Here is a 25,773-nt window from a genome sequence, read left to right as displayed (position 1 = left end):
ACCTTGATCGCCCTTCGGGGCCCGTGGCAGTTGATAGAGATTTTGAATCTCTATGGTTCCAGATGAGCATTGTCTGAAGATAGCGGTTTCAATCCCACCCAAAGCGTGCCAGAGGTTAATTGGTCAAAATGTGGTGAGACGACAACAACTACGGATGGCAGTGATTGCTGAGAATGCAGTTAGGAGATTCGAAGTTCCTATCCGTCGCGGTTATCACCTGACGAAGGCCAGAAGAATAAAAAAAACAATAAATGATGAAAAACAACAACTAATAAAGATGAGGCTAATATAGTCAGGTTCCTAATGTAATTTTGTGGGAACTTTTTGGAGATTTGCAAATCTATACATTTTTGGAAAGGTTATTGTCTTATTGTTTTGGTCTCAGGAATCAGAAAACCAATGTTTGCATTTGCCCAGATGCCTATATGGCGGCCATATTGGATTTACAAAATGGCCGCCGTAAAATGTACGTTTTGTAATATCTTGGCTTCTAAATATGCTGAAAAACTGATTTTAACTGCTAAACCTACATTTTCAGGGCCAGGGAAACCAATGGTGGTGGTTATAAAATTTTCCCAGATGTGTATATAGCAGCCATATTGGAATTTACAAAATGGCCGCTGTAAAATGTACGTTTTTTTAATATCTTCGCCTCTAAATAAGTCAGCACACTGATTTTAACTGCTAAACCTACATTTTCAGGGTCATAGAATCCAATGGTGGTAGTTATAAAGCAACAACATCTTTAACATTAACCTTTAGATGCATAACTGGGTTCAAACTGATGTGGTGTTGTTTTATTGCAATATCTTTGTAATAAAAAATATGTATCAGTTATAAATTCATATTTCAGCTGTTCCTAAAAAATCTTGCTTTTATATCACTAATTCAAATTGTTAATTTACCTCTGATACTTTGAGAACTTGTAGTTTTTGTATTGCTATTCTAACATTACTGTAATTCTCTCTTTGTTTGTAGGTGAGGCATGAGTGATGAGTCGCAAAGTAGAGAGGAAGCATGTCAAACCAAGGAGTCCATTAACTGGAAGCAGTGCATTCTCTGCCAGTCTGATGATAAAAAGAAAGTCTTGGTGCAACATCCTCGATTAGAGTCCTATGGGCTCGTACTGCAAGTAATTCTAGAGAGGGCTAGTTTGAATGATGGGGACTATATCCAAATCCAAAGGCGATTGCAGAACTGCACACCAGAAACATTGTGTGAAGAGAGGGCGGTCTGGCATCGCTCATGTCATTCGAGTGCAACTAACAAAGTTGAAATACAACGTGCAAGAGATCGCATCGCACAGGCTTTAGCTACAGGACACTACACTGCCAAAAAGCCTGGGCAGAAAAGAGGAATTACAGAAGAGGCTGTTCCAGACACCTCTACATCTGGTTCTGCATTGCCATTCACACGATCACATACAAGTCCACTGGATAAGAAAGAGTGCTTCTTCTGCCAACAGGACAATGGCCAACAACTGTACCAGATCAGGACTGAGAATGCAGGTAAAACTCTCAAAGATGCTGTGGAAAGGTCCCATAATCCTGCACTGAAAACTAGGCTGAACACCTGCATATCACCAGGTGATGCACATGCAATTGATGCCCTATACCACAAAGCTTGCTGGACCCAAAATGTGTTCCATGCTCTTCGAGATACTAACACTAGAAAAACTGCTGAAGAACCCTTTCTACAAAAGGCGAGTCTGCTTGAGCTGATAAATCTTATTGATGTAGAAACAAAAAACAAAGCATACCTTGGGATGGATGATATTGAAACGACTTATGTTAATATGCTTGGTTCGGAAGTTTTTGAAGGTCATGTAACTGTATTCAGTAGAAAATGGCTGAAAGAAAGGATCCTTACTTATTTGCCACACCTGAAGTCTGTTCGATCAAACATAAGGAAGCCAACTGTCCTCTACTCCCCAGATGCGTGTGAAGAGGACATGGTTAATACCTCAATGACAACTGGTAAGGAGGAGAACAGCATGAAGACAATCTACAAGGCAGCACAGGTGATAAGGAAAAGCATTGTAATCTTCAAAGAGCCCAAGGAAAGAAATGTCATGCAGGTATCTAGTGACAATAATGATGTTCCAGCTGAATTATGCACCTTAATCCATTGGATAATGGTTGGGCCTGCTGAAAAGCTGGAAACTGTAAATAGAACTAAAGATGTTGACCGAGCAACACTGACGGTGAGCCAGAATATCATGTATGGGTTCAAATCCAGTAAACAGGTAAGGTACAAGCCAAGCAATGAATCAGCATTTAAGTCACCCTGTTCACGAGGGAATTCTCAGGTTCTGGGACTGGCACTGACTGTCCACCATGACACACGCAACAAGAAGCTGTTGAATCTTCTCAATGCTCATGGCTACGCTATTTCACATCGCCGTGTCCTTCTCATGGAAACTGCTCTGGCAAATGCTGTTGTAGAAAACACCAGAGCATACCAAGGCCTCTATGTACCACCATTCCTGAAGAAGGGGATCTTTGTGTTTTTCGCCGTAGATAACACAGATTTTGCAGAGGATACTCCTGATGGGAAGGGAACCACCCACGGAACCATCACAGCAGTGTACCAGAAAGTTGACCCTTCTAAAGAACCTGTTGCAGAACCTTTGATTATAGGTGATGCAAAGAGTATATCAGTCAAACCCTATCATGTAGACATGCTTCACTGTAATAAGCCCAAACCACAGGCTACCAAGAGGTCAGAACAGTTTGCCATTGGCCAGGGGATCTCAGAATCCTATCAGCTGACACAGCTTGGATGGGTTGTTGCATCTGCTTTATCCAGAATGAAACCTCGAGAAACCTCCAGCAAGATTCCAGGCTGGGCAGGATAAAACTCACTGCTGTCTGAAAGCCTTCCCTTGACACAGGTTGGAGCCTTGCCACTACTCCCTGAGGTGGCACACGAGTGGTCAACTCTACTAATTGTGATCGTACAAGCAAATAAGCTGAGAAAGTTGGCAGTTGGGGAAGATCACCCCACAGTCATTACCTTTAACATGGCTCTTTATGAGAAGGTGGTGCAGCTCCTAGATGCCAGACCTGACTTGAAACAAATGGTTGTTCCCAGACTGGGTGAACTGCATGTCATAATGGCTGCCCTCAGAGCGCTTGGTGCCTCCATGGAGAACTCAGGCATAGATGATGCCTGGGTGGAAGCAGGTGTGTATGGTCCTGCCACGACAAGGAAAATCCTGAAATGCACACACTACAAGCGAGCTCTCCATGCCCATATCTACTCATACATAGCACTCTATGAAATGGCTCTGGAGGTGTTCTTCAAGGACAACCCACAATTGAAAGATGTGTGCCTAACGGCAGCAGAAGGAGTAGAAGCTGCCTGCTCTGAGGATAAAGACACGAAGGCTGAATCCGTGAAGCAAGCAAACAGCACCCTTCAGGAAGCCTTGACCACTGCTGAGGTCATCACAGCATTTAAAAAATGGAAGGAACAGAAATCCCAGAATGCAATGTTCAAGGCCATGATGAGGTACCTAGATTGGGTGGAAGCAATTCTGTTCTTTGTAGCAGCAACTCGAAATGCTGACCTGGAACTCCATCTGCAAGCTGGAGAAGCACTTAGCAAACTGTTTTTTGCCATGGACCGCATCAAGTATAAGCGACTCTGGCCAAGATACATTGCAGATATGCATGACTTGAGAAGCAATCACCCACATACATGGGAGGAATTACGAGCAGGCAATATATCAGTGTCTGTTGGGGCAGACCATGCATGTGAACACCTGAACAAACTGATGAAGACTAGCTCTGGCATAATAGGCATCTCCAACAATGCCAATGCCAGACAGAGATTTTTTCTGGCCACACCAGAACTTTCACGTCTGTCAAAAGAGTTCAAGAGTCAGTTTGGCATGGAAGCTGACAGAATCACAGAGCATCATGAGCTTGAACCAAGTGCAGTCAAGAGGGCATATGGTACAGTCGACAAGATCAAGGAAGCCTTGCTCAGCCATGGAAACCCCTTTACCACTAAAGTGGAAAAGCTGTACAATGTGATCACTAATGCCTACATCCCAGATGAGTATGTACCACATCTTGAATACTGATGTCACTGGACAGAAGTTGTATAAGGATTACGTGTCAGAACGGATCAATGGAGATGTCAGCCTCTGGGCCCCTGTGAAGAAAGAGAACAACAAGATGTTCCTTTCTGGGAACAAGAAGATTACAGTGAAACTCAGAGACAATACTGTGGATCTGAAGGAGACCAAAGACCTGTTTGCAAAGCTGATGGTACTTGCCAGGTCAAGCCGAGACATCAACCAGAAAGAGGCCATAGGAAACCATGAATTCACTCTGACACCAAGAGCACTGTTTGCCCCTGATGGAACAATGCTGCCATGCTACAACAAGTCCAAGTTAATCCATCTACTTGAGAAGCTGACAAGAGAAGACATGCCCCATGAAGACCAGTCACCTCAAGCTGGAAATTCTACCCACCAAGATGCAACGTATACAGGATTTACAGAGCCCACATCTACTGATCAGCCAAGTCGGAAGATAGCACTGGTGGATGGCATGGTGCTTGTGCAGAAGCTGAGCAAGAAACCAGCGACTCTAGTGACACTCAAGGATCTGAGTAGCTGCTTCAATGACAGACTGATGCAACTAACACGAGATTATGATGAAATCATCCTCGTTTTTGACACATACCGAGCAGATTCTCTGAAAAGTGCAACCAGAGAAAAACGAAGACAAGGAAAAGCTTCTGTTCAGTATCAAGTCAGAGATGACATTAACATCAAACACATCCCAATGAGGAGGTTCCTCTCCCATGACAAGACGAAGGCTGATCTGACTGACTATCTTGCTGCCCAAACTCTAGAGTATAACAAGGGATCATCCAAGCTGATCATCATATCTGCTTTTGGATACACTAAGAGCAACAGAGACCTGGTCTTTGAAGTAAATAACCATGAGGAAGCAGACACGCTGCTTATCCACCAGGCTGTGCTGGCTTCACAGCGAAACCCACCTGATGCACAGTTAGTATTTTTCTCTCCAGATACGGACGTTTTAGTGCTAGTCACAGCAAATTATGACCTATTGCTGAAAAACACGTCCATTTCTATGTCCTCTTGTGTTATACAAATTGAACCACTGTGGCGAGCTCTAGGTAAAGAAAGAGCAAAGGCTTTGCCAGCCTTCCATGCGTTCACTGGGACCGACAACACAGGGAGGTTCTCTCGTATATGCAAGACAACCTGGCTACAGATCTACCTCAAAGCAGACTCAGATGTTGTCAATGCTCTGCAAACGCTTATGGATGAAGCAGAAGTGACAGATGGAATGCTGTCAAAACTGGAATCCTTTGTGTGTGCAGCTTACTCGCCAAAAGGGATCAACATAAAAACAATCCCTGAACTGCGATGGCATCCGTTCTGCAAGCATAGGGCAGAAAGTGACAGGCTCCCTCCAACACCTGGAGCTCTAAAGCAGCATATTTTAAGAGTCCATGTCCAAGCAAGGGTATGGGCACAAGCAACCATTGCTCTGCAGATTTCACAACTGGATCCCCTGGAAAATGGGTACTTCAAAGATTTGGATGGCACCCTAAAACCAACGACCACAGAGGTCCTCCCAGCCCCTAAGGCCATTCTTGAGATGATCACATACAAATGTATATTTGACTGTTCTTCTGGCAGATGCTCCTGCAGGTCTAAAGACTTAGCTTGTACTGATATGTGTCGGTGCAGCAGCCAGTGCGAAAACGATGAAGATTCCCAAGCTGTGATGTATGAAAGTGATGTTGATGATGATTATTATACATAGACTATGATCAAACATCTAATTATGTTTAAGATGGTTGCACAAACATTCAAAGTTTAAAGTTAAAAGGCATTTCAATAAAAATAATTTTCTGACTAACTGCCAGGGTTGTTAAGTTTTTTACTCATATGTTGGATTATGTGTCTCAAAAGGGGGGTGGGGTACAAAAGATAAAATGATAACGTGGACCATTGACTTCCTTGACACTGAAAATGTAGGTTTAGCAGTTAAAATCATTGTTCCAACTTATTTAGAGGCCGCGGTATTACAAAACATACATTTGACGGCAGCCATTTTGTAAAATTCCAATATGGCTGCCATATATACATATGGTAAAATTTTATAACTACCACCAGTGGCTTCCTGGACCCTGAAAATGTAGGTTTAGCAGTTAAAATCAGTGTTCCAGCGTATTTAGAAGCCAAGATATTACAAAACGTACATCTTATGGTGGCCATTTTGTAAATCCAATATGGCCGCCATATACGCATCTGGGCAAATGCAAACATTGGTTTTCTGATTCCATAGACAATAACCTTTCCAAAAATGTATAGATTTGCAAATCTCCAAAAAGTTCCCACAAACGTTAAAATTGTGCCATTAGGAACCTGACTAATAGTCCGAAATAAAAATAAATTAATATATATAATGCTCATCTCCAAAATGAATTTCAATTAAGGAATAATTATATATATATATATATATATATATATATATATATATACATACTTTTTTTTACTTTTAAAATCACAACTTAAATGTGATATTTTAGTTTGCCGTGATTTAAGTGAATTTTACGACCGGACCATTACAGAGATACGTGTGAGCACGTCAGACATAGACATGAATAAAAGATGTCTCCTTGCTTGTTGAGCTATAGTTAACAAATCGATTTTGGCACTTCTGCATAACAGTGACATGAGGCGAATGTGTGTATTTTAGTTTCGAGAAAGGCTGATAGATGGCGTGTGAAGAAAAAAAAATCTGTGTAAAAATACAAAAACAAAACAAAATTTTTGAAACCTCTATAAATGTTTCATATTTTTAAATTTTGATACGTGTTTATATAATTTTGCTGTAAAAAAAAAAAAAAAATCCCAGTTTCCAAACGCAGAGACGATATCTTCCATGCTAACTTATCCAACTCTCCCACTCTGACTCTAAACTCTAGGTACAAGCAAAATGAATGCCGATGCTCAAAATGTAAAAACATTTTAACCCCTCCCTTTGCTTAAAAATTCACCAAAAATCAGGAAATTAACAAATTTTAATGAAATTTTCAGTATTTATCAAATAATGATCGCGGAATATAATGAACTCATTTTTATTTAAATCTTAGTGGAAATGTATTTTTTGTTTAAACAAAAAATACCTTTACTAAAGTTATAGTTTTCAGTAGTAAATAAAAAAACAAAAAATACCTTTACTAAAGTTATGGCTTTCAGTAGTAAATAAAAAAAAGCAAGACGTAATTTGTAACAATAAAATAATTTTTATAGGAACATTACGAAAAAAGAGCCTAAAGTCCATATTAATGAATTCTATATAACTCGAGGAAAAATGAATTTCTCACAAAAAAAGTATAATTGCAAAACATTTTTTTTTTTTAAATTACGGATTTCGCATAATTTTTATATGCATGATTTTTATAATTTCTTTGCTCGCAAGAATGTGAAACTTTCGACGTAACATTTTTTTTTTTATAATATTCAGGATTTTACAGGAATTTATTTAATATTTTCACACAAAAAAAATTATAATAATTGCAAAAAAGATTTTTTTTTTTTTTAATTACGATTTTGCATAATTTTTATATGCACGATTTTTATAATTCCCTTGCTCGCAAGAAAAACATATTTTTTATGATATTCAGTAGTAAATAAAAACCGCAGGCACTTATTTTTTTTTTTTATAAATAAAGCATTGCAATTTGTAACAATAAAAAAAAAAAAAATACATAAATAAAAATAATTTTTACAGGAACATGAATCCGACTCCTTTGGACTCCGACTCCGCAACTCTCCGTGTTCTCATAGTATTTTAAATCAAAATCTGACGAAGGCCAGAGGAATAGTTGGCCAAAACATGAATAAACAAAAACCAATAAAAGATCAAAAAAACAACAACTAATAAAGATGAGAATAATAGTCCGAAATAAAAATAAATTAATATATATAATGCTCATCTCAAAAATGGATTCCAATTAAGGAATAATATATATACCAATCGGTACGGACCCGACTATGGAAGATCAGATAATAAATAAAACGTGAATTTATAAGATCAAAGAATCCAGCCTTGATCGCCCTTCAGGGCCCGTGGCGCAGTTGATAGAGATATTGAATCTCACAAAAAAAGTTATAATTGCAAAAAAGATCTTTTTTTTTTTTTTTTTATTACGATTTTGCATAATTTTTATATGCACGATTTTTATAATTCCCTTACTCGCAAGAATAACATTTTTTATGATATTCAGTAGTAAATAAAAACCGCAGGAACTTTTTTTATTTTTTTTTTTATATAAATAAAGCATTGCAATTTGTAACAATAAAAAAAAAAAAATAAAAAAAAAATACATAAATAAAAATAATTTTTACAGGAACATTACGAAAACAGACTTTAGGTGTCATCAGCAAAACTCTAAGCTGGTGACGTTACCACTGTACCAACGTGACACACATGAACTGATTAAAAATAAAACAAACTAAGATGAATGTATAAACTGTTTAACGATTTTTAAAATTTGGACCCATTTTTTGATCCCTTAAAAACTATCTTACCTGGCTAAAAATCCATAAAAGAACGGTTCATAAAAAAAAAAAAAATCCAATCATTTGAGGCCCCCAGCGCTGCTCTGCGACTTAGGAGATAGAGTTTGAAAATATGGAGACAGACAGACAGACATAAAACGTTTTATATATTAGATTTTTATATTCATATTTATTGAACTTATTATACAATGAAGATTTAAAATTTGATCAATGCTCATTTTGTATAAGGATTTTGTAAAATTTGACCCATTTTAGACCCCTTAAAAACTATTTTATCCGGCTAAAGACCTATAAAAGAATGGCTAGGTGTGTCAGAATTTTTGGGGAATTTCTGACACTCTTAACACAAAATATTCAAGTTTTAATCATGCATTTTAACCTTTTTTGTACCAATGTTCCTTAAATGGAACATAGTTTTCAACATACTATAGAAATTGTAATTTTGCTGTAAATATAACTATAAGAATAATTTATAAAAGTTTTCATTTATTTTAACTATAAGAATAATTTATAAAAGTTTTCATTTATTTTAACTATAAGAATAATTTATAAAAGTTTTCATTTATTTTAACTATAAGAATAATTTATAAAAGTTTTCATTTATTTTAACTATAAGAATAATTTATAAAAGTTTTCATTTATTTTAACTATAAGAATAATTTATAAAAGTTTTCATTTATTTTAACTATAAGAATAATTTATAAAAGTTTTCATTTATTTTAACTATAAGAATAATTTATAAAAGTTTTCATTTATTTTAACTATAAGAATAATTTATAAAAGTTTTCATTTATTTTAACTATAAGAATAATTTATAAAAGTTTTCATTTATTTTAACTATAAGAATAATTTATAAAAGTTTTCATTTATTTTAACTATAAGAATAATTTATAAAAGTTTTCATTTATTTTAACTATAAGAATAATTTATAAAAGTTTTCATTTATTTTAACTATAAGAATAATTTATAAAAGTTTTCATTTATTTTAACTATAAGAATAATTTATAAAAGTTTTCATTTATTTTAACCATAAGAATAATTTATAAAAGTTTTCATTTATTTTAACCATAAGAATAATTTATAAAAGTTTTCATTTATTTTAACCATAAGAATAATTTATAAAAGTTTTCATTTATTTTAACCATAAGAATAATTTATAAAAGTTTTCATTTATTTTAACTATAAGAATAATTTATAAAAGTTTTCATTTATTTTAACTATAAGAATAATTTATAAAAGTTTTCATTTATTTTAACTATAAGAATAATTTATAAAAGTTTTCATTTATTTTAACTATAAGAATAATTTATAAAAGTTTTCATTTATTTTAACTATAAGAATAATTTATAAAAGTTTTCATTTATTTTAACTATAAGAATAATTTATAAAAGTTTTCATTTATTTTAACTATAAGAATAATTTATAAAAGTTTTCATTTATTTTAACTATAAGAATAATTTATAAAAGTTTTCATTTATTTTAACTATAAGAATAATTTATAAAAGTTTTCATTTATTTTAACTATAAGAATAATTTATAAAAGTTTTCATTTATTTTAACTATAAGAATAATTTATAAAAGTTTTCATTTATTTTAACTATAAGAATAATTTATAAAAGTTTTCATTTATTTTAACTATAAGAATAATTTATAAAAGTTTTCATTTATTTTAACCATAAGAATAGTTTATAAAAGTTTTCATTTATTTTAACCATAAGAATAATTTATAAAAGTTTTCATTTATTTTAACTATAAGAATAATTTATAAAAGTTTTCATTTATTTTAACTATAAGAATAATTTATAAAAGTTTTCATTTATTTTAACTATAAGAATAATTTATAAAAGTTTTCATTTATTTTAACTATAAGAATAATTTATAAAAGTTTTCATTTATTTTAACTATAAGAATAATTTATAAAAGTTTTCATTTATTTTAACTATAAGAATAATTTATAAAAGTTTTCATTTATTTTAACTATAAGAATAATTTATAAAAGTTTTCATTTATTTTAACTATAAGAATAATTTATAAAAGTTTTCATTTATTTTAACTATAAGAATAATTTATAAAAGTTTTCATTTATTTTAACTATAAGAATAATTTATAAAAGTTTTCATTTATTTTAACTATAAGAATAATTTATAAAAGTTTTCATTTATTTTAACTATAAGAATAATTTATAAAAGTTTTCATTTATTTTAACTATAAGAATAATTTATAAAAGTTTTCATTTATTTTAACTATAAGAATAATTTATAAAAGTTTTCATTTATTTTAACCATAAGAATAATTTATAAAAGTTTTCATTTATTTTAACCATAAGAATAATTTATAAAAGTTTTCATTTATTTTAACTATAAGAATAATTTATAAAAGTTTTCATTTATTTTAACTATAAGAATAATTTATAAAAGTTTTCATTTATTTTAACTATAAGAATAATTTATAAAAGTTTTCATTTATTTTAACTATAAGAATAATTTATAAAAGTTTTCATTTATTTTAACTATAAGAATAATTTATAAAAGTTTTCATTTATTTTAACTATAAGAATAATTTATAAAAGTTTTCATTTATTTTAACTATAAGAATAATTTATAAAAGTTTTCATTTATTTTAACTATAAGAATAATTTATAAAAGTTTTCATTTATTTTAACTATAAGAATAATTTATAAAAGTTTTCATTTATTTTAACTATAAGAATAATTTATAAAAGTTTTCATAAATCTAAAGTAAAATGAAGCTACTTTAATAGAAATAACTTATAAAAATTGAATTTAAAGCAAAATTACAATTTCTATAGTATGTTGAAAACTATGTTCCATTTAAGGAACATTGGTACAAAAAAGGTTAATGGTGATTTTCTGATACTGCTAAAGAAAATAAATCTAATTATTTGAGGCCATAAAAGAACGAGCCATGAAAAAAATCATTTGAAGCCCCCTAGATTCGCTGTACAATTTTTAGTTTTGGAGAGATAGAGTTTGAACATATGGAGACAGACAGACGGACATATAATCTTTTATATATTAGATTTTTATATATATTTTTTTATACGAGGGTCGTTCTAAAAGTAAAGAGTCCTATATTTAACTCAAAAAGTTGAGGAATTACGAAGACGGAAGTGGTATCATAAATACGAGCGATATTTCCTGCTCTAGTACCACCATTCTCATTGCATTTTTTCCAGGAATTCAATGACGCATCCCAGCTTCTGACACGTTCATGACATGGATTTCTTTTCTAGAGTCTCACACTGTCAATATCTGCAAGAGAAAAGTGAATCTTTTGCGTTATAATGCATGAGTTTAGTCATGATAACAATGCAATTTGTAGACATAAACAGTCACGTTCCCGACCGGCATCATCTCGGATCGTGAAGATTAGCAAGCCTATATTCTAGATTTATTTCTACCTACCATATCCGAGAATTGTGTGAAAAATTATCCTAGTCTATTCGGGAATGTCAATTACCTTGTGATTTTTCTTTACTAAATTACTATATGTTAAAGATTTAAAAACACGTACACCAAATCTGTTGCCAAGGTCGCTAGAAAAGTCCAATATAAACAAATTCCTTAAGTAAGACACATTATCAGATTTCCATTACTAACGATTAGTATGACATTGTCCCACAATAACCCTTATCCCTGAGTAGCCTCCAGGCCTTGATAAGTGGCGACTTCCATGTAAAAAAGAAAAAAAAAAAAGAAGATCAATGCTCCGCATACTTCAATAGTTTACAAAGAAGCAGGTCCATCTCTGCAAAGGAAGAGTACTGCAAAAAAAAAAAAAAAAAAAAAAAATAAATAATAATTTCATTAAAAACAAAACGCAAAATTTTTTAAGAATTTCAATAATTTATAAAGAAAACTTCATTGATTATAATTTTTGTCCACATTGTCACTGACTTGTTGAAAAAGTTACAGCGCCATCTAGTGGCCTATATAATGGAGTTAGATTTAACCAAGGGGAAGTAACTGAATCCCACTTCAAGAGGGTTCAATTATTGTTTTTTTTCTTTCTTTTTTTTAATACTCTCCGGGGGTGGGGGTTTGTTTGTTTGTTTCTTGAGAGCATTGGTCGAATTAACCATGTAGACATTTTTATTTTTTAAACATGGTTTCTATTAGGTTTTTTTTTTTACATTTTTGAATGGAGAGAAAAAAAACTGGTGACGGAGATTCGAAAATGGGGATGTGTGCATATATATTATTTGCCAAAAAAAAAAAATAGATTCTGATAAAAAAAAAAAATCTTATCTGTGTACCTAGCATTTTACTTTGACAATCACCTTGGGATGTTGCTTCCCTGAAAAGAAAAAAAATTTTTTTTTTTTGAGAATGGTTTCTAATGAGGTTTTGTACATTTTTAAATGGAGAGAAAAAAATGCGACTGAGATTCGAAAATGGTGGTGTGCATTTTTTTTTTTTACTGTTAAAAAAAAAAAAAAAATCTTATATGTGTACCTAGCATCTTACTTTTCCCTCGAAAAAAAAAAAAAAATGTTGCTTCCATGGAAAAAAAAATTTTTTTTGAGAAGGGGAGAGCTTCTGAAATATCAAACTATTTTTCGTTATCCTAGATTCTATTAGGAATCTGAAAAATAAAGACGAACTCCTGAAGAAAAAAAATTATTGCATACGTTACTTCTTTTAATCTTTCTTTTTCACCGTTTGCATTTTTTTTTTCCACATGATAAATATCCTTATTAAATACTAAATACTTTAGAAACTGTTTTAATTCTTGTAAGCTCGGGAGTTTTCAGGAATTTAGCAAATTTTCGTAAAATTCGACATTTGAAGTAGAAAGAAAAATTTAAGATCTCCAACGTAACATCGTGTCTATTATGTTCTTAACTTAGCTGGGGATCGTTATCCCTGGCCCCCAAAATCAACAAAGATTAGACTATTCCTATAATGATCAGGTCCTTGTTGATTTTGCGGTGTTCTGTGCAGTTCTAGGAGGTCCACTCTCCCAGGCCTTGCTTTCTGTTTTCGAGAAAGGGTTAGTTTATTGCTAATTACCTGAGGCATCCTCACCAGGAAATGGCGACTGGTCAGTGGAAAATGGCGACTGGTCAGTGGTGGTGGTGGGGTGGGAGGGGGTGGCACACTGACGGCTGAATCCTACTTTCTGTCCCTGGTGTCGGAGTCCTTGCAGTGGGGAAAAAACTAAATATCTTTGGAGTTCACTTCAACCTTATGGGTTTGTGGCAAAAACAAACACACTTTACACTGGTGTAACTAAAATTAAAATTTTGGCGATAGTCCAGCACCCCCACTAAAAAAAAAAAAAAAAAAAAAAAAAAAAAAATGTCTGATGTATGTACCTTTGACAAAAAAAAGACAGTACGATACACCAAAAGTTAAGTACATCATTTTTAAGCAAATCTGTTTTTTCTAATGACCCCCCCCCTCTCCACTAATTAAGAACAGCTTTCTACTGACTGTCTTCAAGATGGCATCGTGAACCTGATCAAATCCATTGCCAAGGCTGCTAGAAAATATGGTTGGATCATTTTACTGCTCCAGTAGATATCTCACTGGTGATGTAATTCTCTAATTGTATAAAAGCTAAGTACGTCCAAGGATGAAGTACTGTTGCCACATCTGGGAAGGAGCTGCTAGAAAGACCTTATCCTGCCTTGACAGAGTTCAAAATAAACTTCGTAGCCTAGTAGGGGATGCCTTTTTCTCTTCCCTGCAACCTCTCTCCCACAGAAGAGACGTTGCAAGCTTGTCCCCGTTTTATCATTATTTTCATGGCAAGTGCTCGGCTGAGCTCTGCCCCCCCCCCATCAAACTTTCATGAAAAACACTATCAAAACTTTTTTCTCAGAACTGCACGTCCGTGGAACTCTTCCGTTAGTCCGTTTTCCAGCTTACAATTACTCCTGATGCAATTCTCTATCTATATAAAAGCCAGGTACATCCAAGGATGGAGTACTGTTGCCACATCTGGGCAGGAGTAGCGAGAAAGACCTTATCTTGCCTTGACAGAGGTTATAATAGCCTAGTAAGGGGTGCCCCTTTTCATTTTTATTTGAATCGAATAGAGCTCTCTAGTAAGGGGTGCCCCTTTTCTCTTCCCTGAAACCTCTTTCCCACAGATATTTGACATGGTAAAAATCCGAAAGTTGGAAGAGAAGCTTTATATTTTTTTTTATATTTTTCCATTATATATATATTGAAATGGGGATGTGGAATTACAATATATATATATATATATATATTTGTACATTTATAAGCTGAAATCAACATCCAAATGAATACTTTGACGATAATTACGGTTTTCAAAAGGCGAACAATTAAAAGATACATATGCCTTACTATAAAATTGCTAGGTTTATTTATGGTGTCTTTTACATATAAAAAAAAAACACCCAATACTTTTGCTGATGAGGAGACTTTGTTTAAAAAAAAAACTATGTGTCAAAATTATTGTCCGTGGCTTAATGTCTATCACAATAAAAACATCGTTTCCGAAACGATCGTACAATTTATTGGCTTTGTTGTGTTCCTTCTTATGAAACAGATTTTTAATTTGTAATTCTAATTTGAATTTTAAATTATCAATCACATTACTATATATATATATATATATATATATATATATATATATATATATTTCATTTTTATTTGAGGGTAAGCAGTTACAATCAATGAGACTTCCTCAGGCGACCCAGAACCCCTCGACACCACAAAGAAAGCACTATCTAACAACCTTGTTGTTTTCATCAGACAAGGGAGGATGGGGTTTGGTAGTCTCCCTCCTTCTGCAACCTTGGACTCTGCTATTGACCAGCATTTGGTTGACAACCCGAGCTGTGCCGATAGATATAAAATTGAATGGTTCGAGGTGCTACAAAGAGCGGACTCCAGAAATCATTTAAAGATTTTGGAGTCTGTCTCTATTGTGATGCGGAAACCTTCTTTGTGCCGGCAGAAAGAAACATCTAACGCAGTGTTTCTCTTTGGGAAACTGAATCTTTTCTCCCGTTCCCCCCCTCGTTGTGCAATTATTTTAATCGTTCTTTAAACGTTAATAAACTTTATTTTAGTGTCCCTGTAATTTTTGGCACATTCAATAGTTCCCCATCAGAACTCTTTACTTTCGACATAGTATTATTATTTTTACGCTATCGATTTTCTCCTGATGAGATGATAACTGAAAGAAACATGGAATACTGCTGCCATATCTGGGCAGGTGCTCGTCTGAACTCCAATCTCTGGTCCCCCCTCGTCAATCTTTCACGAAAAACACCCGTCTAGCCGAATCCACTGAAAAATTTCCACCACTCTTTATCTGTGCCTAAATCAAAACGTGGATTCCATGAACAAAGCTTCTTTCTTAGAACTGCACGCCTGTGGAACTCTGTTCCGTCTGCCTGCTTCCCACCGGACTACAACTTGGATGTCTTCAAGCCCAATGTTAACAAATTCCTAATGAACCGCCCCCTTAAGTAAACACTTCAAATCTCCACACTAACGTAATGTACTTGCAATAACCCTTATCCCTGAGTGGCTTCCGGGCCTTGATTAGTGGTGATCACTGTAAAAAAAAAAAAAAAAAAAAAAAAAACCTCTCGAGAGACTTCCACCCATTATATTTAAAACTATATATATATATTTACAACCTCTATTTCGAATCTCCGTCATAAATGTAACTACAAATTTAAAAAGAAAAATTAACAATGTCTTTTTTTTAGCATCATGAGTTGTTTTTTTTTTCTTTGAAATTTTTTTTTTTTTTTGAAAAACAATAAAAAAGAATTGTGTATTTTTTTTTTCTATTTCCAGTGAAAGATGGCTGCCAAATACAAAAAAACAAAAACAATTGATTTCTTCTGTCATGACTTGGTCCACACAACTGACATGACAAAGAAAAATGTCTTCCAAAATATGGAATATACAATGACATACCCAACAAAACTCCTCTCCCCCACCCTAAACGGGTCTGCGTGTTCAAATATTAGGATATTCCCATTTTATCAAGAATATAAAATAGCTGACATCTATATATGTGACAAGACTTAAGTTTCCTCCACATAGCTCTCTAGTAAAAGAAGTTTCTACTTAGCATAAGGCCACTACTTTTTGTAATTAGTATAGAGCTCTCTCTCTCGGTAGTCAGTAATGTAAATATTGCTTTTCCACAAAATAGCTGACGAAACGAAGTTTCAACATTTTGTGAATAAAGCTTTCTAAAGAAATAACAGTTTTCACTTAGCATAAAGCCACTACATTTTTGTAATTAGTATAGAGCTCTCTTGGTAGTCAGTAATGTAAAATAATATTGCTTTTCCACAAAATAGCTGACGAGATGAAGTTTCCTCCACATTTTGCGAATAGAGCTCTCTAATAGAAGAAATAACAGTTTCCACTACATTTTTGTAATTAGTATAGAGCTCTCTTGGTAGTCAGTAATGTAAAATAATATTGCTTTTCCACAAAATAGCTGACGAGATGAAGTTTCCTCCACATTTTGCGAATAGAGCTCCCTAATAGAAGAAATAACAGTTTCCACTACATTTTTGTAATTAGTATAGAGCTCTCTTGGTAGTCAGTAATGCAAAATAATATGGCGTTTCCACAAAGTAGCTGAGATGACGTTTCTTCGACATTTACAAGTTGAGCTCTTTTGTAGAAGAACTAAGTTTCCACTTAGCATAGCGCCTTTACTTTTTGTAATTAATATAGAGCTCTCTCGGTAATCAGTAATGTACAAAAAAAAAAAAAAATATAGTGTTTCCATTTTATCGTAAGCTTACATCAGTATACGTGGCATGACCAAATTTCCTCCACATTTGCGAATTCAGTTCTCTAGTAGAAGAAATACCGGTTACCACTTAGCATAAAACCATGCCGTTTGCTAATTAGAATAGAGCTCTCTTGGTAATCGGTAATGTAAAACTATATAAAGTAATCTATTTTAGTTTCATAGTGACCGAGATAGCGTACAGGTTAGATTGCTGACTACTGCTTTATCTAACTGTATCATGATGTGGCGGGCGAAATAGCTGCCTGGATAACATCCAGTATAACTTAGCCTTTCGGTTTGGAGCAAAGTGTGGTATCTGTTCTGATACTACACTTCACCTTTTGTCTTTTTTTTTTTTACACGGTGGTCACCACTTATCAAGGCCCGGAAGCCACTCAGGGATAAGGGTTATTACAAGTACATTAAGTTAGTGTGGAGATTTGATGAAGTGTTTAATTAAGGGGGCGGTTCATTAGAAATTTGTTAACATTGGACTTGAAGACTTCCAAGTTGTAGTCTGGAGGGAAGCAGAGGAGAAATCTTTCCTCGGTCAGTAGAGGAGAAATCTTTCATAACTAAAACAATTTTTATTTTTGTTCCTATCCAAAGTGGCCTTTTAGGGGAGTTGAATTTTCCTCACATTAAAAACCGACCTTGTGTCTAACTCTGCCCTTATGGGGGAGAGGCAAGTAAATAGGAACATATTATATAAAGAGCAAGTGTCTGTCTGTGAGTATGTATGTATGTATGTGTCAGGTCATGTCATATGCTACTAGTACCATGTAACCCAGTACTACCTGCCTCATGGTCGGGTCACCGGCGACTAAACTGGTTCCCCCACCAGACTTGTTTGGTGAGGAGGGTGGCTAGTCTCCCTGAAGGATTAAAAACAAGACCTTCCAAAGGGCGAATGAACCCTTTTTCGGGGTCAACGGCCAACTAGCACCATGTGTGTTTGTGTGTTGGGGTGGAGAGGGCTCCCATAAGCCGTAGTGAAGGCAACCTTTCTAGGAGAAGCAAATCTCTGATTTAAAAAACAAAGCGGGAGACCAGTACCCACATTAAGCTGGTCTGCAGTTTAACTTGTTGCTGGCTATCTTGCTCTTGCTTGTTGCTGGATCTCAACATTTTTAACCGAGAGAGAGACTTAGCTGTCGTACAAAGCTAAGACTCTGTAACATCACCTGTGTATAGATACTCCCTCAGGCATTTGTCTATAAAAATGGTCCTGTGGTGATGGAAAAGTTATGACGTATGGAGGCTTGAAATGCTGGAAAAATGTAATAATTGATCTCAATGACCGTCTTCAGTATCATGCCTGCGTGAGCTTGTGAATTCACCAGTAGGACTAAGAAGAAAAAAGTCATTTCTGGGCTCATGGACATTAAGTGTCTGAGGGAGTGGCACTCGTCTGACAAGACGTTTGCAATCATCATGTATGTATGCATGCATGCCCAGCTAAAAATAAACAACAATGCCTCCAAATATGATTCTTTGACGGATAATGCGCACAAAATTTTAATTTTAACCAAGAAAATGTCTTCCAAGATGTGACAACTATTATTTCCATGGCAAGTGTTCGGCTGAGCTCCAATCTATGATCCCCGTCTTTGCCAAACTTTCACGAAAAACACCCGTCTAGCTGAAACCACTATCAACAATTTCCCCCACTCTTTATCTGTGCCTAAACCTAAACGTAGATTCCATGAACAAAGCTTCTTTCTTAGAACTGCATGCCTGTGGAACTGTCTTCCGTTTTCCTGCTTTCCAGCTGACTACAATATGGTAGCCTTCAAGTCCAATGTAAACAAGTTCTTGATGAGCCGTTCCACTTAAGTAATCCAATTTACCAAATTTCCACTACTAATGATTATGACGATATTGTCTCATTGACTAATGTACACTCATAACCCTTATCCTTGAGTGGCCTCCAGACCTTGATAAGTGCTGATCCTTTGTAAAAAAAAAAAAAAAAATATATATAAATAAATAAAAAAATTAAAATAAAATTAAAATTCACTAACTAGTGTAATGTGCATATCGATTCAGATTAACTGCTGTTGCCAATAAGAACAGACATTTTTTTTTTCACTTCACGAGGATTTAATCCAAGGACTATTACATCTAAAATTAAAAAATAAACAAAGAAAAAAAAAAAAAACCTAAAAGCAATAGTCTTCTTTGATAAGAGTGCGTTTCAACATTGAAAGTATCAGAAAAAAAAAAAGATATGTAATAAAAATTTTCCTTAGCATTTTCTGGTTTTCAAATAATTTTAATTAAAAAAAAAAAAACAAATAAAAAAACAAAACAAAGATGATTTCAGATTTGAAGTCATGGTTTCGAATCCTCTTTGGGGCAATTAAGCTGATGCACGATGCTGGCTTTAAAATTTTCATCCTCATCATTTTACCGTTAGACGCAGGTATAATCATAGCAAATGCCTGTTTGGTTGGAAACACTTTAATATTTGGAGAGAGAGAGGAGCTATTACACTTTAGAACCCTCATTATACTAGCATCTGAAAAGTACAGATTTAGCACTACACTGAATATGACGACACTCAGAACTCAAACACTGTCTAAAAAAAAAAAAAAAAAAAGAAAAAAAGTGACATCAGATACAGTATCAAATTTTTTTTTTTTTTTTTTTTTTTTTTTTTTACAAAGTTGTCACCACTATGTCCCTTTCAGATGTATGGTAATTGGGGGTCCCAATTTTACAGGTCTGACTTTACGTATATTTTTTTTTATTTCATCTCGTATCCCTGGGCCTAATTTTTTCTGCTTATCTAAGATTACATTAAAAAAAAAAAAAAAAAAAAAAAAAAAGGTGCTTGTCAAGATACAGTTGACAGATTGATTTAAAAATTTAAAAAAAAAAAAAAAAAAATATATATATATCTCGTTTTAAGCAAAACAATCTTACGTACCAAATTGTCATGCTGAAAATAGTAATATATTCAAAAATTACGGAAAATCATCAGTTAAAAGTAATTTTTATGAATATTTTAGATTTTGTCATGGCTACAATATTTGTTCTTCTACTCTATGATTTTGCATAATTTTTGGATATATTACTATTTTCAACATGACAAGTATGTAATATTGTTTATGCTTAAAAGGATATAAAATATCGATTTGTCGACTATAGTTTAATAAGCACCAAAAAATGAATAAAAAAGAAAAATTTTTTTATGCCGTATGTATTCATCACAAAATGAAAATGTCACACTCCAAAAATCACTTAAATTGGTAGGTTTTTCTTTTTTTTAGCAAGAAAATCAAATTTTATTTTTTTAGCCATCAAAAATAGTTATTTTAAATGCAAACGCAATCTCTGTAGTCGAAGTGAATTGTCTCCCTTGAATTTTGGCAAAATTTGAATCAACATATCCTCTTTCTCACGGTCATAAAGTTTAATTTTCTTTAAAAAAAAAAAAAAAAAGAAAGTGGAATTACAATGTTTAAAGTAAATAGAAACATCTTTTATTATATAAAGAGCAAGTGTCTGTCTGTGAGTATGTATGTATGTCCAGCTAAAAATAAACAAAATAGTCACAATCTGAGTGACAGCAAATTTTCCTTGTATTATTCAACTGGAATCTGAGTGATTTTAACTTATCATTTCTGTGTCTAGAGTTTGGATAGGTGCATAGGGTGTCTACAGCTTTAAGATAAATAAAAATGATGCTTCCAAATATTTTACCTGATCAATTTAAGTGATTTTTGGAATATGACATCTTCGTTTTGTAATGATTACATACATTATAAAGTTTTTTGTTTTTAGTTTGGATTTTCTGTAATTTTTTTTTTATTTTAAAATAATTCTAAATAAGCTATTTAATTAAAAAAAAAAAAAAACATTTTTTTTTTTTATTCAAGTATATTTTTTTTCTAGGAATAAAAACCGAACATTTAAACTTACATCATGCCATTTAACACATTAAAATATAGATGTTTGCTTATATTCCGGATAAAAGAGTTCATTCTTAAAACACCTTAATATTTGGAGGTGGGAGGATGGGAGGTACCAAATTTAATTCCAGCACGCCTATTACATTAGCAGTTGAAAGGAACGAATTTAGCCTGACACTATATATAGATATATACAGCACTCCAAAAAAAAAAAAAAAAAACAAAAAAAAAACAAAAAAAAAAAAAAAAAAACAGTTTAGAATTTTTCTTGGTCTTCATAAAAAAATAAAAAAATTTTAATTTAAAAATAAATTCTTAAAATTTGAGCGATGTCAGATACAGTGCCAAGCTAAATTTTTCCCTCTTAATAGCTTTCATAATTAGAGTATTCAGTTTACAATTTATTTTTTTAGCATCTGAAAAGAACGGATTTATCACTTCACTTAATATGAGGACACTCAAACAGACATTTTTTCAAATTGACTGTCTAAAAAAAAAAAAAAAAAAAAAAAAAAAAAAAAAAATAGAGTGAGGTCAAATATGGCGTTAAGTTAAATCCGTTATTTTTAGCTGTGATATATTTGGGATCTCGAATTTACAATTTATTTTTTTAGCATCTAAAAAGAACGGATTTGTCACTTCACTTAATATGACAACACTCAAAAAGAAGACATTCTAAAATCGACTGTCTTAAAAAAAAAAAAAAAAAAAAAAAAAAAAGAGTGAAGTCAAATGTGGTGTTCAGTTAAATCCGTTCTTTTTAGCCGATCCATATATTTGGGGTCTCGAACTTACAATTTATTAAATTTTTTTGAAAAAACAAATTCATCTTGCCTGCTCGGGCCCCAATTAAAAAAATGTTTTTTTTCATTTCTCCAGGGGTATTTTTTCTACCCTCAACCCCTTTCACACTTAACCAGGTACAGTGAAACTTTTCTCTATTTGCAGTTCGATAAGGTCCATAAAACAGATCTTCGTCTCCCCGCTGTTTAATAATTCTCGAATTTTCCGATTGCAAGGTTTGTAAGGTACGTCCACATTCTGAACTAAATATTTCGATATCAAATAATCCAGTGCATTGACCTTTGTCACCTTGGCCGGTTTCAGTTCTGCAGCTGGGGACTTTTTCGCTGAAGAATCATCGGTACTGTTGTTCGTATTCTCAGACGTCTCCTCCTCTATGCCATCCTCTTTACCACCATTCGACGAGGCGGTGTCTTTTGACGCAGAGACACCGTCGTTCGCTTGATGACTCGAGGAGTCATCACTGTCCTGATCCATAGGAGTCTCATTGTCTTTCTCCCGGGCACCAATCTCTGAATGGTCAGAATCACGTTGGCCTGCAGAACCATGATTGCTACCAGTGTCATGCTGGTTCCGCGTCGTCACGGATGTGTCTGTTACCGTTGCACAACCTTGCAGAAGGTGGTGCATCAAGTTTAGATAGTTCTCGGGTTCCCGATTTACAGAGCTGGTCGGACTCAAGGGTGCCCATTGGAGAATGCCAGGCGTCTTGGATAAGCTTGGCGATTCCGCCTCGACGGGTTCAGTATCTTCTTCCATACTGTCGATTTCTTTCAGTTCCGTAGATAACTTTGTTTGCTGTGGGGTGGTTCTCGAGAGATCGCTTGTCGCCATCTTTACGTATTTGTCCTCCGACGTCACAGGAGTTGAAACAGAGTCCTTCTTTGGATCCCACATGTCTTTCGGCACCTGTGGGTCACACCTGCTTTCTTGAAGGCTCTCAGCACCGGGATTATTTTGTGGGAGACCATGAAAGCGAGACCATTTTGCAGCTGATGAGGTTATTGGGCAGGACTGGGGTCGGTTGAGAAGATACTGATGTTGTTGCTGTTGTTGTTGTTGCTGCTGCTGCTGGAGATGATCCTCACGTGATGGTAAGCCCCGAACGGGGCAAGGAATTAGCGTCTCCGAAGCAGATTGCAATTGCTTTGACGGGTCCTCGATCCGCCATAAATAGCTGTCGGATGTCGCCACTGCAGTGCAAGATATTTGGTGATGATGATGCAGTAGGGGTAGACGGGGATGCAGGCTACCGTTTTGGCAACCGCAAGATTTTATCAAACATAAGGGACGTTCTTGAAAGATTCCAGGTTCTTCAGAGTGCCGTTTATTTGAGTGAACACTAAGGTCAAGTGGTTCCATATTTTCTTCCTCCTGGCTAGCATTTATAAAACTGGTCATTTGGCTTTCCATGGTGAGAGTAGCCGTCCGTTTTGAACAAAGGAAAGAAGGCAGGAAACTCCAAGGCCCATTCACTACTAAAAAAAATAAAAATAAAAATAATTAGACATTTATTTGAAAGAAAAAAAAAAATAAAAAGAAAAAAGAAAAAATAAATAAAAATTAGACATTTATTTGAAAGAAAAAAAAAAAAAAAAAAATTAAATGTGTGTGTGTATGTGTGTATATATATATATATATATATGGGTCGAGCACTATCGTAAATAATCTCACTCGTTAATTTGGCTGAAAAAAATGCGAAGCTCGTGGTTTGTTTACAAACGTTTGAGCACTTTACGAGTGGCGGACGGATGTTTATTTAAATAGACATTCGGACAGAGTAGTTGCGGGCACCGCTTCCATGGTCAGGGGGTAGAACTGCTGACTGTCATCACGACAGTTCTAGGTTCGATCCTCGGCTTTGGGATAGGTGCTAGTCTAGTGGCACTGATGAGTTGTGATACAACGAAACAGGCCTGTATGTCGATGACCACAAATATATTTTTTATATATATATATATATATATATATATATATATATATATATATGTGCACATAATAAAAACAAATAGAAGTAATAAGAAATCTAATCTATATATAAAAGCGAAAATGGGTGTTAGTTTGTGTGTGTGCATTTTTTTTTGTATGTCCGCCAAAGGCTTTTTACACCGGGTTTCTCGGTTGGCTCACTCTTTAAAATTTTTTATATGCTGTCTAAATCATAATATCTACGACTTAAGAACGGGGGTCACGGCTATCTTTAATTTGCCCGACTTTTACGCGCTATTTTCGAGATATTTTGATCACCACGTCTTCGTTACGCGTTTCAGTATAAAAAAAAGCGCATAATGGGGTGGGGGAAACAACCTGGCTTGCAGCTACAGATTGGAGGTCATCCTCTAGTGTTTTAATAGAAATAGAAAAAAAGCACAATGTTATTTTGATGACGTCGTCGTGGAGCAGTGGATGCCAGGGCTGCATCATAAGCTCAGAGTTTCAGGTAACAGATTGATGTTATTTTGATGTATTTATATCATATTTTTTCATTTGCTTTTTTATTTTCCTGTTTTTATCACTTTAGAGACAAAAACAACGTTCGAGATCACGTTAGAGTTGTGGATGACGTTACGGCTGTAGCAATGAGAATACAAATGTAGTTACAAAGAAAAAAAACTATTTTTTTAAAACTTTATCTTGGCAACTGAGATTAGGTGTTGGTTCCCCTTCCTACTGAACGACTTTACATCACATCCAAGTGGCACTGTAGTATTGGGAATCCCAGCTTAAATGCTATCTAGGTAGTTTGGAGAAATAGTAAGTTATGTAGGTATATTTTCAATTCCCATCAGCGAGTTTAGTGGGGTCACAGAAGGTTAGATTTGACATCCGTCAAACTCAAGTCACCTTTTGTCAACCTAGTTAGATGCACTGGAAATTAGGGGTAACAGGAATTGTGGTCGTCGTCTTCCGATCGACGACCACATGGGCTGAGAGTTGGATTCTGGGCTGCAGAGAAAGCAGACAGGGGGATTAGGCTTCCTCCGTGACAACCAGGTTTCGACATGATAGGCTTGCCTTTAATAAAAGGATCGAAGCTTCAAATCCATCTCGTGTTATCGATGCATCTGTGAGCAGTAAATATCACGCCCCATGAGATGGAGACCAGCGACAAGAGGATATCATCAGCTGGAGAAGGCAAGCAGGTATGTACACATTATATATTTGCACATACATGGAGACCTTTCAAATTTAATTATGTTAGCAGGTGAAAAATTGCTGCCATCTTCTTTAAATCGAAACAGAAAAATTACCTCCCTTTTGAACTCTGTGTTTTTTACAATCGTTTTCAAATTCTATTTTGAATTTTCTTTAATAAATAATTTTAAACTTTATTGATTTTCGTAATTTTTGGATATAATCATCTTAAAAATACGAGGAATACGTAGATACCATTGTTTTCATGTGAAATTCAGTTTTACGATTTCCGAAATTTCGTCCTAATAGTGTAGAAGCGCTGATATACTTTTTTTTTTTATTTTTTTAAAATATTTTTATAAAACAAGAAAAAAACGAAATGCGTGCGAAGTTTGAGAAAACTTTTTCAAAATTTAAAATTTTCGTAATAAATTCTGAACTTAAAAAAAACAAAACAAAAACATTTATTTTCAATTCTGACATGAAATTGCATTTATCTGCCCCTGCAAGTGTGTCAGAAATTTCCTGAAAAATATTGAATAATTCCACCCCCGTTTTTCCAAGC

At 34.0% G+C, this 25,773-nt stretch overlaps 1 protein-coding gene across 2 annotated transcripts in view; it reads right to left on the bottom strand.

Moving 5' to 3' along the window:
• Window positions 1-12,069: 12,069 nt before the first annotated feature.
• The window catches only part of LOC145271347 (uncharacterized), a 131,337-nt gene continuing 117,633 nt past the window's right edge, over window positions 12,070-25,773 (bottom strand). Inside the window, exons 3-4 of one of the 2 annotated variants that reach the window (XR_013865830.1) lie at window positions 16,836-23,551; window positions 12,070-16,684 (exon numbers count right to left, since the gene is read on the bottom strand). Coding sequence is in view for 1 of the 2 variants with exons in the window: in XM_080126891.1 (XP_079983017.1) it covers window positions 22,182-23,486 (1,305 nt within the window). In the remaining variant the exon portion in view is untranslated. Of the gene's footprint in view, window positions 23,552-25,773 lie in introns of both variants that reach the window. The other variant, XM_080126891.1, reaches the window with a different exon arrangement.

This window comes from Euprymna scolopes, chromosome 46, assembly GCF_053919585.1.
Source record: "Euprymna scolopes isolate OS-2025 chromosome 46, ASM5391958v1, whole genome shotgun sequence".
In the NCBI taxonomy this organism is placed as follows: domain Eukaryota; kingdom Metazoa; phylum Mollusca; class Cephalopoda; order Sepiida; family Sepiolidae; genus Euprymna; species Euprymna scolopes.
The sequence above is the reverse complement of the archived record's forward strand: the minus strand, read 5'-3'. Positions and strand labels throughout refer to the sequence as shown.